The 20,542-nt window shown below is 35.4% G+C and overlaps 1 protein-coding gene across 1 annotated transcript in view; it reads right to left on the bottom strand.

Annotated features, from left to right (window-relative positions):
- Positions 1 to 20,542, bottom strand: part of LOC104410230 (CUB and sushi domain-containing protein 1-like) — a gene marked incomplete at both ends in the record, with an annotated part of 119,333 nt that overhangs the window by 66,382 nt on the left and 32,409 nt on the right. Inside the window, 2 exons of the mRNA XM_010020338.1 lie at positions 1,266 to 1,392; positions 6,068 to 6,259. Of these exons, the coding sequence (XP_010018640.1) occupies positions 1,266 to 1,392; positions 6,068 to 6,259 (319 nt within the window). The remainder of the gene's footprint in view (positions 1 to 1,265; positions 1,393 to 6,067; positions 6,260 to 20,542) is intronic.

Here is a 20,542-nt window from a genome sequence, read left to right as displayed (position 1 = left end):
AATTCAAAATGTTAAATACATAAATGATACGACGGAAGAGAGCAGGAATGGAAAGTGAAAACCCTTCAGCGTTGAATATAAACCTTTATATCATCTAATCTTCTCTACTGTTGCTGTTGCTTGTCAAATCTTCATCAGATCAAAGCATTCATGACAAAAAGACAGTTCCTAACAGATACCCAACAAGGTCTAAGATGTCTGAGGTCTGTGCTTTCTTGGCAGAGAGTCAGGAACTTTACGGTTGCTTGAGGTAATAAATTTAAGAAATACTGTTGAACAATTATATTTGATTTAAAACTGATTATCACATTGAATGTGACACTAAGATATAAATAATGGCATTACAGTGACTCAAGGGAAGAATTCTGAAACCACAGTTGACAGCTGTAATGGTTCTGGCTGAGATGGTGTCAATTTTCCCCATAGCAGCCCTCATAGTGCTGTGATTTGTACCGGTAGCTAGAAAGATGCTGATAACACACTGCTGTTCTGGCTACAGCTGAGCAGTGTCCTGCTGAGGAGGGCAGTGATAGAGCAGCTTTGTTGGTACCTGGTGTCCAGCCAAGGTCAACCCACCAGCATCCTTTTTAGCATGTGATGTGGGCCTCAAGACAGCACTTTTTTATTAAGCATACTACAGGTGTAACCTTTATTAAGTGGCAAGCTCCTGTGTCAGTCATGAAATTTGCTGGCTGCACTGCATACCTCTTTATTTTGCTGATCTTGGGAACACTTCAATACAAAAAATTTCTGTGTGCTTTGCCCTGGCACTGGTGGCCTCACTGTGCTGGGGGAGCTGTCCTGTGGAGAGGATGAGGGAATACATCTCCTTCTTGTCCATGACTGACATGGATGTTTCTATTATGTAGGTTCCCGAGGTCCTTGTTCACCCTCTGTGTGTTGTGTAATACTACTAATTAACCCTGTTAGCATATTATGGGGCTTGTGGAATTTGGTCTCGTCCTGGTGTAAGACAAGACAACTTTTGTGCGAGGCAATACTGAAATGTACCCTGAGGCAGCTGGTGTCTGGGTGGCTGGGCGCGTGGAAGGATTTGGGCAGGTTCCTAGGGCATTTACCATGTCCCAAAACCTGGGATTTTACACCTGAACAGGCAAGCAACCCTGGCAAACCCTGGCCACCTTATAGAAGGGTGCCTTGTCTCCCCCACTGCAGCTTGTGGGGAAGAGTGTACAAATATAAGACACAGCCTATAATTTATAAAATACTGAAGTCAACAATAAATATTGAAATTAAGCATGTACCTTATCGTCTTTCCTGGATCTGCTTCGATAATCCAAGTGCAATGAAGATTGTTGTCATATGGTGCTGGGTAACCAGGGGACAAAATGCGCCCTGATGTAGCAGCATGAATTCGACCACCACACTCAGCTACAAAACAAGTAAGGATTACATTTATTTTTAACAAGATCATAACATTTTTCACTTGCATTTTTTGTCCATTCCAAATCTCTTTGTCTTCTAAAAAGGTAACAGACTGACCTGATTTGTCTGATGTAATACACATACCTATAAACCAGGACAGCTACAGGAGTTAAAAATGCGCATACGATGTTCTCATTTCTACCTTGTTATAAAGCAATAAACCATACTTCTGTGCTTACGTTATTTTACCAACAAGAATAGCTTGATACAAACTGAGACTACAAAAGCACAATTTTAGTATCAGCGAGAGAGCAAAAACACTTCAGAAATATCCCATCTAAGATGTTTGGCTCTTCTAAGTAATACACTAAATGCTCAAATTCAGAAATAGAGTGTTGGATTAAAACCACTTTCTTTGTTCTGTTGTCAAAATGCCTTAAATTTAATGCTTTCAGGTTTCTTCTATATGATTTTAATTATATCAGAAAGATGTTTGGTAATGTAAAGTCATTTTCTTTATTATTCAAAAATTTAAATGCCATATGCCCACAGAGAGAGTAAACCAGAAATCAGTGATTTGAAAGTATGCAGAGTGGTTTAAAACATTTTTATTATCAATGCTATCTTAGCTTTGCAGAGAGACCAATTGCAGTGCTAAGCATCTAGAATCATATGATTCTGACATTGCTTGTTTAGAGCATCATGCTGTTGTCTGGCCAGTATAAAGATGCACACTGATGAAACTGGAACTGTGTTATAGTCAGATGTCACTGAACCAAAAAAGATCAGAGGGTAGATTGAGATTGGATATTAGGAAGAAATTCTTAACTGTGAGGGTGGAACAGGGTGCCCAGAAGCTGTGGCTGTCCCATCCCTGGAAGTGTTCAAGGCCAGGATGGACAGGGCTTTGAGCAACCTGGTCTAGTGGAAAGTGTCCCTGCCCATGGCAGGGCGGCTGGAACTAGATGACCTTTAAGGTCACTTCCAAACCAACCCCTCTATGATTCTATAATCAGTAACTCTTCAGTTAAGTGATGTACCTGAATTCCTGTTTCATTTACAGTGCTGCCTTACAAGCAGCAGTATTAAAAACTGCTATCGTGGGGAACTCTTCAAGTGCAGCTGTACAGCAAGGATAATGAAGGACACTGATGATGAAAGAACCATGGCATTTTAACTGAATGATCTATCAGCAATGCTCTTAACAAATAATAACTCTAATACATGGCACCAAGTTACTTACTACTTACAACCAAACTGTTACCAGGAAGGTTAATATCTGAAGAAGAAACGAGGTGACTGATTTACTTACTTATTCTGCTGTTTTGATCATTCAACACACTACATATTATTTATAGATCAACAGCAGAAAGTTGCTTTAGCATTTAATTTCTTCAAACATGACCTTTGCTTAATATTTCAGTTAATTTTTATTATACAAGTAAGTTCAGAATGCAATAGTCATTGTGATAGCTAACTACAGATGAAGAAATTACTGATACACTACCATATTTAGCAAATAACTCAATAAACCTAGTTTAGCCAAAAATATTTAAACTCAAACTAATTGACAGATAGGAGACATTTAGAAACAGAATACATGATAAAATTTGGGATGATGCATTATATAGTTCATATATGCTAAAAAAAATAAATATCTATATTAGGAGCATATCAGAAGTAAACTTTCCAAAGTAATTATAACAAAAAATCCAAAGTTTTTCAATATGCGTAGATGTTTTTCAATATGCACTGTAAAATCATCACCTCAAAGAATATACTATATAAGGAATAAATATACTACAACTAATAAAGTGATTAAGTGATAAAGTGATAAATATTGATTATATTCAAGAAAGTTCTATAATATTCTAGAGAAGAAATTAAAATAATTCAATGGTTTTCTTCATTAAGGCTTAAGGAACATTAAGGAATATAAAACATGTTCATTAAGGAACACAGAAAAATGTAAATTAATGTTAAGACCAATATACTAGTGTATGGCTGAAAATGAGGTGTAGAATATATGCAATATGTTTATGTATGGGCTTGAAAGTTTTTTGTGAATGAAATGATTGTAAAGACAATGATGAATTTAATTGTCACTGGACAGAATAGCAAATATCAAACGGTAATCTAAAACACAAGCAAAAAAGAATAGGTCTCTGCAAACAGGAGAGTATTAAGGAAATATGACTGAGAAAGTAAGTCATGTTTGGAAGTTCATGACAACTTAAAAAAAAAGGAAGAAAAGAAAGCCTGTCAAATGAAAGTAGGAAGAGATAAAACTGTGACAGCATAAGATAAAACTGAAGGAAGAAAAGATTATATAAATAACACTGGAAGCGGGGAAAAAAAAAGCATGAAATGACTTGCAGATGCTTAACTGAGTTTTCAGAGTTCTTCATGACAAGTTTTCCTGTGCCCAGAACAGTAGAAAAAAACATAATCTAATGAATGTTTGTGAAAGGCTGTTTAGAAGGTACCCCTTTAGAAAATTTTTAGAGAGAATGGTGAACATTTGACTTCTTATGGAAAAAATTAGTATTTCAGAACAGTTTTAAGTTGAGAAAGGGCAAGAGGGAGCTTATACAAAACTGACGAAATTGCCAAATCAGATTTTAAAGATAGGAATAAGGACAGCAAATAAAAAGGTATGTAAAGACATGAAGATATACAGAAAGATAGCTTTGTGGTTGAATGGACAGAATGCAAGAAAAAGGTTTGTCTCAGGATACTGAAAATTGACTATTCTATTGGTATCAGGACATAATTTTATTTACAGATGAAGTAGAATCCCCAAGATGGTACAAGTGATTCCAAAAGCTTAGCAACAAAATACAGAAACCAAATCTAGTAAGGCAAGGGACAAAATCTAATAACAATGACAATGATGATGATAATGATAATAATAACAATAACAATAATAATAACAAATTGAGCAGCAATTGTAAGTGGACGATAGATACTTAAAAGTATACTGTTAACAAGAAAACTGGAAATACAGGTAGAGATATGGGAATGGAAGGAGCATTACGTGATAGGTGAGGCAGTAAACTAAATAAAGTAAGCATTTAAAAATATACATACTGGTCAAAAATATGTTGGAGAAGTGTTACAAAAGATGTTCTTCAGGAGCAAAGATGGGATGTTTCTTTAGATTCACTTAATCCTGCATTCCCTACCTTCATCCAGGTCAGACTGAAATATACATGATTTTTTATTTCTTTTTAAATACTGGATGGCTGAGATGTGAGCATCCCACATATAGATTATATTAGAGGGCAAATCATCATACTAAGGAAATAGGTAGATGGCTGGATTTATTCACCTAATAAACTTTAAACCAACAAGTATTTTAGAAGTGATCCAAATGCTTATGTTATAGTGAACACAGACAAAGAAAATATTACAGAAAATGACCTTAGAGTAATGACTTCTTTTAAATTAAATTGGGAGATAGGCATAGGTAGGACTAATTATGGCTCTTCTTTACAAAAGGGCAAACTTAGAGGAAAAGGACGCTAGCCAATTAACCGAAGAACTTGAGGACTTGAATGTTTAAAAGGCCTGCAGAAGTCCTTAAATCAAAACTGGAAAGAGTTGTTTTGACCTGTAAAATATGTAAGAGGAAACTTACAGATATAATTCTAGAATCAAGAGTTCTACTAAGACAGCAGAAATGCTGTTCACTGATGTTTTGCTGGCATTTACCCTCTGGGTAAGCTGAACTTTTGAAAGGAACTTGCTCCTCTGTAGATCTGTGGATGTGTTTAGCAGGAAGCCGCCATTGGAATGGAGAACGTAACACCCAATATGGGAGAAGGCAACAAGCAGGGATCCTGCAGTCAGGTGAGTTCTGAAAGCAGTTGGTGGCCTGCCCACTGCAGGCAGCAGAGACAAACACTAAGTATCAGAAGATACATGGAAAGAAAGACTTTCCCAAGGCCTCATGAGAATTTCATGTGAAACTTGAACTCAGAAAGTGACAGAAAATCACTGCTAATTGCTGGACTGGAAAGAAACACTGGAGGAGAGAAACTGCCCTGCAAAGGTACAATAGGCAATAGTTATACTGCTGTGCAGTTATTCTATGCATCTCACCTAGTACTTCTCTATTTAATGTTTACGCTGGTTGTAATGAAACAGTTTTAGATACTTGAAGACGTGATATTTAAAGAAAAGTTCTACTTCAAGACTGACAGATGTGGTATTCTATCATGGCCACAGTGACTCAAGAGCACACAGATAAAACAACCCACTGGTGTGGGATGAAAATTAAAAATCAGTAATTTCTGATGAAAACAGGTAAGGTTAAAAAAAAAAATGAAAAAAATCTTTACTTGCTTTATGATGGGGTTTGGTTAGCTTGTGAAGTGTTTGACAATACCACTGCCTGTAATAGCATACCAGTCTCAGTGACCCATGATATCATCAGAATCAAAGCAGCAGTCTTTCATCAAAGTCTGCCCTATGGAAAGAAGTGTTTCCTTGCATTTTGTAGCCATTAATGGCCAGCCATCTATTTCACAGGCATTACACTTGGATGTCCACATTAAATCTTCACTTTAAAATATGTTTACACCATTATCACATCATGAAGTATAGAAAGACAGAGTATTTGTTGCTTTTTTTCTTGAAACACCAGACCAAAATCTTTCATTGCCACAACCCGTATTACCTATGCAAGTAGGCAAAGGTTTGTCCCACACTCTTCGATCTCCACTTAAGCAGGTCATAATGCTACTACCATGCATTGTATAGCCAGGATTACAGCTGTATAAAATGACAGTGTCTATAAAATGTCCTTCATCTCGGATCTTGTAGCCATAATTTGGTATGCCAGGATCTTCACACTTCACAAGGTCAAAACCTGCAAACAGAAATGAGAAAAGAAGAAAAAAAGACATAGATATATAAAATGTCAAATAAAATATAATGCCAGTGAATCTGATCTTGATGCAAATTATATTCCCATGATTCATTTAGAGTAGATGTATCTACAGTGATCAAAGATAAATTACATATAATTTGGGTAAATCAGAAATGAAAACACCAAGAACTAATTATTAATTAGGTATTTGATTATGGCATTAGTTTATTGAAGAAAGCCTATTAATCTACACTATTCTAAAAGAGATTAGGGAGCAATGTATTAATTTGTAACACTTCTAGTCTTCCATTCTTTTTTATTCAGAGAAAAGGAATTCCTGACCCTGTACTTGCCACTAAGTGCGAGCTTCACTTCCTCATCTAACGTCCATATTGAACCCAACAGACCATAGTGGTAACTCAGGAAGAAAAATGCAAACGTTATTTCATCCATCCTAGTGTCAAGACAGCATGGCTTCAGTTTCTTCTCTGCTGAAACGAAGAAATACTCCTACACTCATTTTCTATTAGCATTGCCCTTTTTAGCCTATTAACATGCTGAATCGGAGAAGCAGCACCCCCTCTGCTCCTTAGAAAGAGCAGTTCTAGTCTGAGCAGTTAAAATTCTTTCCACATTTTACCCTTTCTTCTCTGCATTTTTTCCATATACCATTGCTGAAATGTAAATATGCACTCCTTTTGGCTTGGGGTCCAGTTCTTGAAGCAATAAAAACAGTGGTTCCAAATTCATCTTTCTCAAGCCCAGATTCTTCTTTGTGGATTCTTCCTTTATTATTCTCATGTTCCCAGCCAAAGAAAGTAAATCTGACTCTACAAATGGATTCCACTTTGCTGTCCTTATTTTACTGAACAGCTTCATTAAGTGGTTCTGAATCAGGTGGCTGGTCTTCCCTTCAGCTTGCTGTTTTCAGTTCGTTCTTTACATGAGGTTGCTCGGAGAAGCTGTGGCTGCCCCATCCCTGGCAGTGTTCAAGGCCAGGTTGGATGGGGCTTTGAGCAACCTGGTCTAGTGGAAGGTGTCCCTGCCCATGGCAAGGGGGTCAGTACTAGATCATCTTAAGGTCCCTTCAACCCAAACCACTCTATGATTGATTCTATGAGGTCCTTCACTAATTAGGAGAGAATCAGGCATCAGGATTTGAAGTATCCGGACTTAGGGAAAAGGAATGTGTTCCTTCCCACTCCCCCCCCCAAAAAAAAAGATAAAAAAAATATAGACTGCTGTTCCACCACATAGACACTGCATCTGTGCTAGTATCTTAAAAAACATCAAGCCCCAAGACCAATGAGAATGCTCTGACCACGGCCATGCACTTCAATTACCCTTCAAAAGAGCACGGCTGTCTACAAGCCACTTCCAGGGCGTTTAGCTCACGCCATCTACTATGTTATGCCTGAGATTGTTTGGGAGACTGCTAGACAACCCCAGCTAGGAGCACGCTAGCATTTACTCGAACATTTCAGCAATCTAGACAACCACTTTCCCGTACTCACACTCACACCCTGACAATGCTTGGTTTACTAACAGAGACGTAACCTATGTGTCAGAAGTATCTATAATCACACACAGTACAAATCTATTATAGAGATTTATCACTATCCTTTTGCTAAAAGATTGTTTCCATGTGAATATTTGCACAACTCTGCAACTTCTCTTTGCTGATAAAATAAAGAAACAAGCGAAGACACTCAGTTTCCAGAAAAAAGGGGTAGCATTCATTTTAACTAGGTCTCAGGATCAATTATATGAAACCAGTTGTTTGCCTTTTAGAGTTAATAGTAACTTATGGGGTATGATTAATCTCATCCTAAAGTAGATACCTAAAATAGATTGGATGAACTGTGCAATTTTAAAAAGGTCTATCTCTCTTCATTCACTATAAAAAGAGCCAAGATGATCAGGTCATTCAGATGAGCTGAACTTCACAAGAAATAGTCATATTTTATTATTTTAATCTCCTATTAAACATACAAAGACATTTATTTTAAACCTTAAAAATGTAAGTTGTTTGACAGATAATGTGATATTTTAATGCTGATTTGATGGCATGAGCCAGCCTAACACTACTTCTCTGCCACCTGCTTTTGGATACTTTCCCATCCTTCAGCAGGTGCAACATTTGGTTATCATTGGCAGAAGCATGTGAATGACAGATGAATCTATTTATGGTAAGATAAGCTTTCCATAAGAATTATATATAGTCAGAAAGCTACACAAAAAGATTGATTCTCTACTACCTATCACCACATAAAGAAGAAAAGGTTGCCAGGGAGAGGTGGTATCTTTTTTAAACCAACAAACAAATTTGGGTGAAATGAAACGAATTTTTGACAAACAAGTCCTTCTAGTTTGATATATAGCCATCTTCACTACAGAAGATGTCAAGACTGGGATAAAATTATTTTTCTGACTTGACATTATTTCATGTATTCCACTTAGCATTCGGTTTTGCAGAAGTGTATAAGTATATACGATGCAATGCCAGAGAATCTTATTTCTTTTCTCCTTTTTGTACTGCTTCTTCCGTAGGATGATGTGTCTATGGAAAAGCACTAGATCTCATTCAGAATAAGGGCTTCCTGAATGGTGCAAAACCAACTTCAGTATGTTTATCTTCTTACAATCTGTTTGCACAGTATACATATCAGATACACTATTCCATTTTCTTCTATCTGTAATAATAATCCCTAAGGACTACTGAAACCTCACTGACAGGAAGAGTTAAAGAGATCCTATCACAAGCATTAGAAGTTTGACAGAAGCCTACCATAGCCTGTTTGCACTTTCTCTGTTCTTGCTTTGAAATAGCACTGAGTAGCACAAAATACCTTTATTTTTTCTATTAGCTTATTAATAGTTTACATCATTATTGTAAGTCACTTATACCTTCAAGTACCTAACCACTAACATCGAGGTTTTCTACCTCCTTTCCTCTGAAGACTGCTACGAATTCTCCAAAATGAGTTGAACTACTATAAAAGTCTATCTTACTGAAAATAAACTTGTTTTTCATGATTGCATTTGCTTATGACAGAAGTCCATGAGGCCCCACAGATCACAGGTTGAAATTCACTTTACTACTACATTAGAATACTATAATTGAATTAAATATAATCTGATAAGAAGAAAAGAAATTAATAATTAAATGAAATACTCCTGATACTACTGATTAAGGAAAGAACTTACTGGGGCTCTTACAGAAAAACTTCGTTCTAAACCCAACTTTTCGGAAGACAAAATTAATACAAGAAGTAGACTGAGATTTGGCATTTAGGAAAAGCCAAAGAAAAAAAAAATTGCTGAGTTTTGTGTAAGTCTAAAATATCCAACCTGTAAAATGATTTACTAACCTTTGGCATTATTTTGACTAATATGGTTTTGAAATTACATATATTGTTAAATACGTAGCGTGTATATATTATAGCAACCACATGTTAAAATATACCGATTTTCATTACAAAATTTGTGTAGGTGTATGCTCATAAAGAAATAAAATACTAATAAATCAATCAGTCAACAAATAGTGTTTGACTGAAAGTTCTGTATAAAACATAAAATTCAATTAATGTTGCAATAACAAGGGAATAAATCAGTTAATTACTTACTGTTTCTTCTCCTTCTCCACCTCAGAATGGTCTACATCAATCACATGAAATTTAATGATTTTGCCCATGTAGTTTTTTTAATATAAATATTATAAATGTAGATAAAATTTCTCTAAATCTAACACACTTTTACAGTTCTTCTTGAGCCATCATTTTCCAAATGTGGAAAGACTTTTTCACCTGTCAACAGCACTGTCTCAAGGTGAACTGTCTGCTTTTGCAAGAGTCTCATACTCTACACATACTCACTGAACTATAATTCTGTATCTGTAAACAACAAAATACCTCTGCAAATTATGAGTAGGAGAAACCAGCTTTGGTAAAGAGACTGTGTCTGAATATGCAGCAGTACATACAGGAATTTCTCAGCCTGTGCAGGTGTCAGAGGACATGAAGTCCCTTAGAGAAATATACTGCTTCTTTAAATCTTATTTTTGAGACTCTGTGGGAGCATTTATACCAGTAGATGAGTTAAAATTTTCTGTCAGTCTATTTTAAACTCTAATCAAATAGTTTTTTGAGATAAAGTATTAGACAAGCTAATTGTAGAGAACATAACCACTCATTGTCTTGGATATCAGAACTCAATTTCCTATTTCAAACACAATACAGAAAAAGAAGTAAATAATATTTAACAGGAAGCAAAAATATAAAACCTAAATTTAAATATCCTTGAGATTTTAAAACCTTCAGTATTTGCTGTTGTATTTAGATTATTTAGATACATGTTGGAAAATTAATAATGATTTTGATTTCTTCTTATTATTGTTAATTCAGGAAAGGTCCACTGGTGGTCACAATTTTTAGGTTTGCTTGCACAGTATTATGCCTAGAACAAAAACATCAGGTACAAACATTCAGTGTGACAAAATAAAAAGTATCATTGATTTTTTTAATCTGAAAAAATTAGAATATGCTCTGCAAGGACATCCAAGAAACTATTTGCTGGCTTTTATGCAAATTTTTTAAAATGGTACTTTGAATACTCTAGAAAAAAATATAAGAATGACACTACATAATTTGTGGCCACATATTCACTACACTTTTCCACCAGCAAGACTATTTCTGTTTGCCAGTAGGACTATTAAAACTTGGGTATTTCACAGGCAAGTAGGTGTTGCTAATTGTGTGCAAATATAGCAGGATCTTGCCCTGTGTGTTTGCAGGCAAGCGGTCTTCCCAGCTGTTCTTATCCAACCTTTTCCCCTTCATATCATACACAAAAAATACAAATACAACTTTCCATTCCCTTTTCCCTGACGCTTTTGTACATCTGGTGCAATTTGTCTTTAAGGACCATAATGTTGTGAAATCTCATTGTTGAAATGTTGCAACAGAACTTCAGTGTTAAAGCAGAAGCTGTGAACTTTCAGTGTGGAAATACGGTCATGAGCTCCATAAAATCACAGTACTCAAGTGTACTTGACATTGAAATGAACCAGCAGACAGAGAAACTCTGCCAATATTCTTATTGCTGAGAAAGATTATTGTACTGGCAAATTGCTGCCAATTATCTTATTCCTGAGTTTCATTATAGGATTATCAGAACAATGAATGGATAAAAGCCAGTTAAAATTAAACCAAAACAGCCAGAATACATCCCAGTGATTGGCTGTCACCTCCCCAGTGATTGGCTGTCACCTCCTCACATTATTTATCCAACGTGATCTGTTCTCTCATATTTGATATAAATAATCAGGAATGTAGAAATACCAGCTGTCACGGTAAAAATTGCTGACATGTCTGTAAAGTATGTAGACTATTAATTACAACTTCTTTCAACTCAATTTAATTATGATAGGTACTGTGGTTCTCTCTACATTAGTAGGTACTGCAGTATACATATGCATTTACACTTCATGTAAACATACAGTGGCTATATAAAAAATAAGTAATATAAAATAAGTGATTTCTTACTCCTATTTCTGGAATTACTCACCAGGTATTCTGAAATAATAATTCTCCTAAAGCCAGACACACAAAAAAGTAACCATCTAAAAGGTATGCATTACCAAACTTTGGGAATTTCATCCTACTCTAACTTTCCTATTTGGAAACTCTAAGCTTGAGTCCAACACTAAGACTTCTATAAAGAGTATGAAAATAAAAATGTTATGAATTCCTGGTCTAGAAAGTGGACAAAAGCAGCAAAGCAAGCTGTAGTACTCATCCAAATTTTACTTTCTACACAAAGGAATGCTGAGCCATGTAACATTACACCTGTCTTAGAACATATAAGCACGTTATTATTAGGGACCAGAATTTAGGTCCCATATGAAGACTCTGCAAATTAGGCTGCAGGAATTTATTCCTTCCTTCTTTTCTTTCTGGCTTAGTAAACCTTCTTCATGCTTTGGCACAAAGTATACCATGGCAATTAAAACTTTACCCATGGAGATAAAAGAGAACAGTTTTTAAAACAGGAAATAATTGAACTGACAGTAAATAAATGTAACATCACGGCCCTTAATACTGTGGTCCCATGGTGCAAATTTGTTCAACAGGTTTTGACAGGTTAACTTTATTTACAAGCTTTATGTTGGATTAATTATTGTTTGTCGATGCCATTCTGGCTTTACGCCAAGCCATATATAAAATTGGCATAAATCACAAAATGTTTGTAAGTTTCCCTCTGTATACTCTTGTTAATTTTACAGAAATTCAATCATGGGTTTGTGCCAGATTCAGATCAGATTTGCACCGCTGGGTGTTCTAATGCTGCATAGAATAATTTTTAATTATCCTGGAACCTTTGCCTCAGATATGATCCCAGAACACTGTAACCACCAAGTAAAGGAACACCGTAGCCACCAAGCTCTAAAATAATAATACTGATAATAAATAATAATAATAATTAATACTAAATAATAACAATAACAACAACAAAGGGAACTTCTCATAAATTCAAAAAAGCATTTGTTGCAACTTCTGTAGACTCTGGCAGCCCATAGTATGAACTCTAAATAGAAAGCCTACCAGACAAAACTGTAAAGACATTTTAAAAGAAATATCAGCTGGGGTATTTGCAAAACTTTAGATGTCTGATCTAAAGAACAGGTCCTGAAAACATAATACACAGCACATTGGTCAACACTATCAATGATCTCAGCTTAGACAAGTACATTTGTACTCAGAATTTTGTATTAATATTACTGTTTATTACAGATGGGGAAATATTATTAAAACAATACTGCTAATCCCCATAAAAATGTTACAAGACAAGTCATCTGCAGCTTATATATTTAGCTGTACAGGATTAAAAGCACACCGCCTGGGACTCCAAAGAGTGTTTAATAGTTTCTCATAATTGTATGACTTTCTGTACCGTATGTATAGACTGGCTGGACCCTGCTCAGCTAAAAGGTAATGTCTTTTCATTTCTACTTGCCATGGAAGACAGAGCTCATAAATTATGTATAATGTATCTTTAGCTTCTAAAAGTGGTGTGGTAAAATATTTTGGGATGAGTCCAAAAGAAGAAAGGCATATGCATATATAAATCCTATTTCAGTACATTGTCGTGGTTTAAGCCCAGCCGGCAACTTGGAACCACTGCTATAGCTGAACCCAGGACAGTACATACATGGAAATATTAACAGATGTTTTAGTATTAAAAAATAAGGCAATGTGAAAAAACATTGGAAACATCAAGAACTCTGGTAGTGTTACCTAAATCTCAAGTAATTTAAACTCATAAATATAATCTGTATGTTTTACACGGAATCATTTTTAAACTACCAAAGAGTAATTAAAAGCATGAAAAGGTACTTGAGTTAATGTTCAGAGTCTATAATGTATTTCTAAATGCATGTAAATGTCAACAAATACTCATTCTGCAGTTGTTACGTCTTAAACATCCATAACATAATCGATTTAATTAAAGCAATTCAATTCTAAATGAGAGTTCCTGGCATTTTCGTTCTGTCTTGGAACCATTTATGCGCTATTGAAACCTACAGTTGTAGAGAAAAAAAGTCTATATTATGTACTAGAAAATGTGCCAATTACAAAATCTCTATCTAATTAGAAAGATAGAAAAATCTATAAACAGAAAAGTGTTTGGGTAATGTGGCCATAGTGAAGTATCAGAAACTTGCATGAACTTTCAAAGAGCCTAGGATGACAAATGAGCATGGACTGTGTGCACTGGGACACAAACAGCTCCAGACGTTTCCCTAGGATCTGTAAAGTTTTTTTGAGGAAGGCTGAAATATTTTTATGACTCAGTCATTGAATATTTTACATTCTAACACAGACCATCTTAAAGAGACCAAACAAGACACATTTTTCAAACAAACTGATATATTTCTACATGCTTGTATAGCAGAATGAGTTCACAATAAGTAATGACACCTGCTACTTTGCATCCTATGAAAATTGAGAGGTACACTTTCAATTTCTCAAAAGCTTCACAATCTACTGGCAATGCTTGACTATACTGGTAAGACAAGTCAATCAATGGACAATATTTTCTCATAGGAGTTTCAGCACTTTTTCTTGACATAAGCAACTTAAGAAAATGTAATATATGTAAAATAGTGATGTTGATACATATTCTTAGTAACAAGTCTTTTGAGCATAAAACAAAAAAGAACTATTTTCTGTAATTTTCTTCCGTAATAAGTATGTTACAGAAAGTTTTAAGGCTGCCAACTTCAAAACAGATTCTTTGTGTCCATATCTCCTATCCATAATTTTCATTCACCCCTTTTCAGGTGAATGAACATCTACATATACAAAAGGGAAAAAAAAATAAAAAATCAAGAAGCTGAATAAATACATAGAAACAGGTAGTAGAAGAGAGGTTTTGTATGTGATGATTTTAGTGAAACACAGTGTTTAATATCTAACAATACTTGCAAGAGATAGGTATGCAAATACATGTGCCTGTATCAAGATGATTACTGAGCTTATATAGAAATACTAGTAAGCTTTGCAATCAGCAAGCAAATGATTTTTATAATTTATACTCAACATAAGAGAAGCAGGGGTTAAAGCAGAGATTCCATGTGAGTTTAAGAACTCTAACTTAATGTGTTTATAGAGGAATGCTCCCTGTCTAAGCCCCCTTTATAATCAGTGGGGAAAGCATGGCTATGGTCAGTACTTCAAAATATTCTTTAGGTCACTTGCGAGATGAGCACTGCTCTGACCCTTTTTTGGGGGGTGGGAGGAGGGGAGGAGGGAAGAGAAAGAAAAAAAAAGAAAAAGCAGTAACATGAAAACATACATTTTTTTCTTGTATTATTTAATGCAAGGTACTTTGGCTTAACACCTACTGAACGGTGTAGTGATTACAAATGTATTCATGTCCCCACAGTCTTTTCTAGAATACTCAATCTAAGTAATCAAGTCAGCATGAACATAAAGGATGGATTAAAACATGCGGAAAGATCTGCATAAGCTTATAAAAATGTAGTATGCCACAGACAGGACTGAAAGCTAAAACCCCCCACCATCTGCAGCTGTGCTCATGCTTTCACACACTGACAGGGTAACAACTTGCACACAGCACCTATTATTCTGGCTAGTGGTACTGACGGCCAGCACTTCTGAAATCCAAGTTCTAAATACAGTGTGGTGAACAGATTTGATAATGAGAAACACATAAATCTTGTCTACCTTTCATCATTCTGTCTTAAGCAACTTTCCCCACCTAGAAAATTTATGGAAGAGGAAGGAATAGAAGTAAATACATTTACAGTATTCATCTTTAACTATCTTCAAAACAGTCTGCTTTCTACATGCATCCCTAATTCTGCTCATGTATCACATACACATAGTTTCGGCAGGGTGATTTTAATATTATGCATGAACTTTCTTACAGTTTTAAGTAACTAGAAACAGAATTTTGATGACTGAAAAATCTGATCCCTATGTATTGCTAATATTTAGTTATAAAAAATTACTAGATTCTAGCACAACAAGTTTGATCTGTTGAAATGTAAACAATTCCCTCAGATAGTGCATCTAAACTGTTAAAATCCTTACAAATGAATTCTGGATTTTTTTTTATTTTTTTTTTTACTTAAAATTCATGTTTTCATAAACTCTAAGTAAATTCAATGTCTAAAAAATAGTTAAATAGTTATCTAATTTATTTTACACAAATCAATTTTAAAAGATGACATTTCAACATTTTTCAAAAAGTGAAAAAAATCCATCAGGAGAAAGCTACGATCAAACGTTGGTCTCAGGGGTATACACAAATGACCTGAAATGCCTAACATTAAAACAAAGCACAAACCTCATATAAGGTTTTACTTCTGTGCGAGAATATGGATCAGAGTCATATCTTTATATTTGTGTTGCTTAGATTTTGTAGTTAAGATTGTTATAGTTTATAATTTCATAAATCTAACAGCAACTCTACAGTGAGGCACTTCAAAGATCTTACATTTGAACTGCAGCAATAAGGAGCTTACAAGAAAGATTAGTCCACCATCCTAGGTTTCTAAGTGCAGGTTATCTGCCTGACATAAAGAACTGCTTATCAAGAAGATAATGACAATTGTTGCCCTTGTCTCATAGTCATGAGCTGTAGCTTCTCTTTCCCAAAACAGAGATGGTTGAGCCAATAATCCTAAATTGGAAATGTATTTTCATCCACCATGAGGCCAAAGTAGATGAGAAGACCGGGGTAAAGAATAATAAGGTATTGGCAGCTCTGTTCAAGTTCCTAAGCTTTCAGACAGGATTAGTTTTGCTCGTGGGAAAATTCTGATAGTTACAGCAGTGAAAAGAAATTGTCAGTAACACTACTGTCTACTCATGTAAAACATGGAAAAGGAGGAAATGATTCACTGCAAACCAACAGGAGCCTTTTTGTGAAAAGCAGAGAAAATGGGCAAACTTTTGGAACAAATCCGAGCTGAAACTGCATAAATTCAACTACACATACATATAATTGCAAAGTCTATAATGGCTTCATAGAACTAGATCTTTTTAAAAATATAAAACAATCCTTACTTTTAGCATTTATAAAAGTTTTACTTCACAATTTTGCAAATTTGTCTTTCTTATAGAATAGTTTTTCCTATGCATGCAATACAGCTTACATTAATTTGGGGTTAGCCATATAACTGTACTACTCTTAAAATGATCTGTGAATCTATATACACATATACAGGTTAAAACATACTCATTTAATGATTTTTTGCCTGTTATTTTCATTTAGTTTTTTCTTACATTTTTACTGCAGCGTGTGAAGGTTCTCTTTGTAACAGATCTCTTACACCAATTAGCTACTGAAAGGAAATTGCAGGAGCTTCTTTTCATTACTGGACTGTTCTGCTCAGCTGACACTGTACAGCCTGAGGCAAAGCCGCTGTATTTCTGAATTTGAGTCTGTTTGTGTGCTGGAGTAATTGACTGAGTTTGCAGTTTCAGAACATTGTTTTCACTGACAACATTTTCAATTACTTTAGAATAGGATATGAACTAGATTAATTTTCAGTTCAGGATTCTCTTCAATTAATTTCCAGGTATAAACCATTTCTATAAATTTAGATGATGCTAATTCACATTCACCTTCTACCATGCACTAACTTTCACTATCCCTTGAAACACATAGGGGTAGAGAATGTTTATAACACAGAACTTTAATGGAAAATTAGAACTAAGTCTTTAGCAGTAACAGAATACTCTGAATTGCAAACCAGACATGAATGAATCATGTCTGAGAAATGTCTTTCAACATTTCTTTTCTTAAAACTGAAAAGTATATCTGGAGACCAAAGACTACTGTAAAACTGCCAACTATTCATGATAGAGACGATGATAAATGCAAGTAAAATATTAATCCTACATTAAAAAAAAATAAAAAAACACCTATCCATGCAGAATCCTAAAACACTTTTCTTTTAGCAACACTTGACAGAATTTGATGCAAGTTCTATGGAGTTGAGCACAGCTCAAGGGCCTGAATCTTGCCCGCTCTTCTGGCAGAAATGATAGCCATGCAGAATTCTGCTTTCAGTGAAAGAAAGTCATGGATTCAAAATTGGTGCAAGTTAACATTCAGACCTAAGTCTACATAACATTAACTCTCAAAAAAACAAATCCTTAGCAAGAATTTTTCCAGCCCTCATTTCCATCTTAGCACAGAAGTGCAGGAAAAATCTAATTTCACATCATAAGGAAATGGAGGATACAAATGAAAGACAAGTGTTGAGGAACTAACATGGAACTTAATTTTTAACCTGTAGCAGCAAATCAGGAATAGGCAAGTAAAAAAATAGGCCTTCAGAAAGTTAAATCTGCATGTTTCTGAAACACACAGGGGTCTGCTATGAGGCAGAACATTCTGCTGAGTACCCAGTGCAGCCAGGCACAGTCCTACAGATATTATCTAACAGTATTCCTGGATGGATCGTTTCACTTACTCATTACAATGGACTCCAAGGGTTATTCTGCAGGTAAGTGAAACGTTTGCTTCTATTATATCCTCCACAGGACTGAGGAACCATGAAATTGCCACAGAAAGCTAGATAAGCTGCTCTTAAAAAAGTGGATGTCTGGATAAGGACTGAGATCAACTTCATGCTATGTGAGGTGACTGTCAGTGCAAGGAACTTGGTAACGGTCCCCAGGTCTGGGAGTCCAAAGAGCAGTTCTACATAGCAATGAGTTCCTTAAACATCACAATCCCAGGACACTTTCTAAGGACATACGTGGATGCTATTATGAATATAGAAACCCATCTTCAGGTACCATGAGAAGAAATGTTTTGATAGTTCTAGCCAGGTCTGTGAAGAGAAAGAGGGTTTTTTCTCAACTGTATGGAAACTTTTACTGAGAAGACAAGGATGGAGAAGTGTTTGAATAGGAAGCACAGACATTGCCGTCTTTGTTGCAACCTTTGTTTTGAGATATGAAGATTATTGTAAGTGTTTTACCTTTGAATTTTGGACATGTACATAAAACAGCAATGTCTTTAGGACATAAACAATGACACAGCTACTGGCAAACAAAAACTGTGGAAGTAATTTTTGCATTGATACCTATGTGCACCAAATGAGACACAAGTAAAATTACTGTAGAAGTTATCTTCACAGAATTTAAGAGTGATAACTATGGAAGTACAATATAGCACTGAGTACTCTGCTATCTGTACAACTCCATACAGACCATGGAGGAGTTATCATGACACAGTAATCAGCGTCACAAAACATTTGTATATTACATGTATCATGTATGATGAAGTGTGGAGGGACCATTTTTGTTTTTTCAGTAACTAAGAAAAGTGAGACTGTTCAAGGAATGAGGATTAAACAGTAGCAAGGAAGCACTTCTGTAAGACTAAGCCCAGTTCTCCATAAAGATGAGTGAAAACAGTCATGGTTAAAATTCCTCTTGTGTCAGGAGTGCACAGGGGAGTGGTAAGACACTGCAGGGAGTCTGATTGTTATGCAGAGGCTGTACTGAAGCACTCCTTTTTTAAAGTTGCAGCCTGTTACTTTTACTAGACAGCTGTGTTTTGCTTTTACTGCCTGTCACTGTGTGGCATCAATAAGATTTTATTTTAATTTGAATGTCAATTTAACATTAAATATTACTGACATGACAGCACAAACCACAGTGCCTATGGCTACATCTTCTCTTCCCAAAGAACCCCAGAGGTTTCCAAGAGACAAAAGCTATCACTGTATGACTGGGGCAGGGTGGGAGAGAATAGGGAAATCCCCCAAATTGTAAAACTGAAGTTATGAAAGAAAAACTGTTATTTTCTCAACAACAGTAACAAAACGCCTGTCACAAGTCAGATGTGGCTACAACATGTATGTATAAACTTTTACTTTTACATGCAGATCTCTACTGATCTCATCATTTTTTCTAGTAAAAAAAAAAAGTTTCTACTCATTGTCCTAAATCCATTTCCTTGAAAACAACTTGTAGTTATAAAGAATAAAATTGCTATAATTTCTAGCTTCCATTCAGCATTGTTCTTACCCTGAAGCAATTTCCTGTACAGCAGATTTCACTACAACTTGAACCTTTCAAAGATTTTCTTTTAGTATCTGCTTACATACTAATTTCTGCAATTTATACAAGCAACTCAGATTCTGAGTTTATAGAATTCTAGTTAATCATGTCAGTAATGAGATTTTGAATACAGAAAGAAAAGCTTCTTTATCCACAGTTTTGTTCTTATGGATCATTACCTTCTTCTGTCATATTTGTAAATTTAACATTATCTACTGAATGCAATGTTATAAAAGATGGAAATGTAGTTGCACAGAACTGAAATAGTAAATTTTTAAGTTAATCTTTTTAATAACACATTGCAATGGTTCTAAAATTCAACTCTCAAAGCTGCACTAATCTTAATTTTAATAGCTTTAATGGGAAGAAAAGTACTACAAAGACCAACAATTAAGGGCAGTTGATGTATCCCCTTGTGGGCAGCAAGAACTCAGATACCAGATAGGGAATAACCAGAATTGATTTACCACTAGATTTATTACACCACCACTTCTCCTAGTTCTTTCTAACAGTTTTAGGAATATTAATTACTCAGTTTCATTCACTCCAGCTGTCACGTGAAAGGGGGAGTTTTTCTCGACCCCTACTGTTTGGTCTGTTTATCAGCACCGCAGGAAAGCCAACACCCTTGTGCCTGACCAGTCAGTCAGGTTCTGTTATAGGGACCCTTCAC

Source organism: Nestor notabilis, unplaced genomic scaffold (assembly GCF_000696875.1).
Source record: "Nestor notabilis isolate BGI_N333 unplaced genomic scaffold, ASM69687v1 scaffold3578, whole genome shotgun sequence".
In the NCBI taxonomy this organism is placed as follows: Eukaryota; Metazoa; Chordata; class Aves; order Psittaciformes; family Psittacidae; genus Nestor; species Nestor notabilis.
This window is presented reverse-complemented; position numbering and strand designations above follow the sequence as displayed.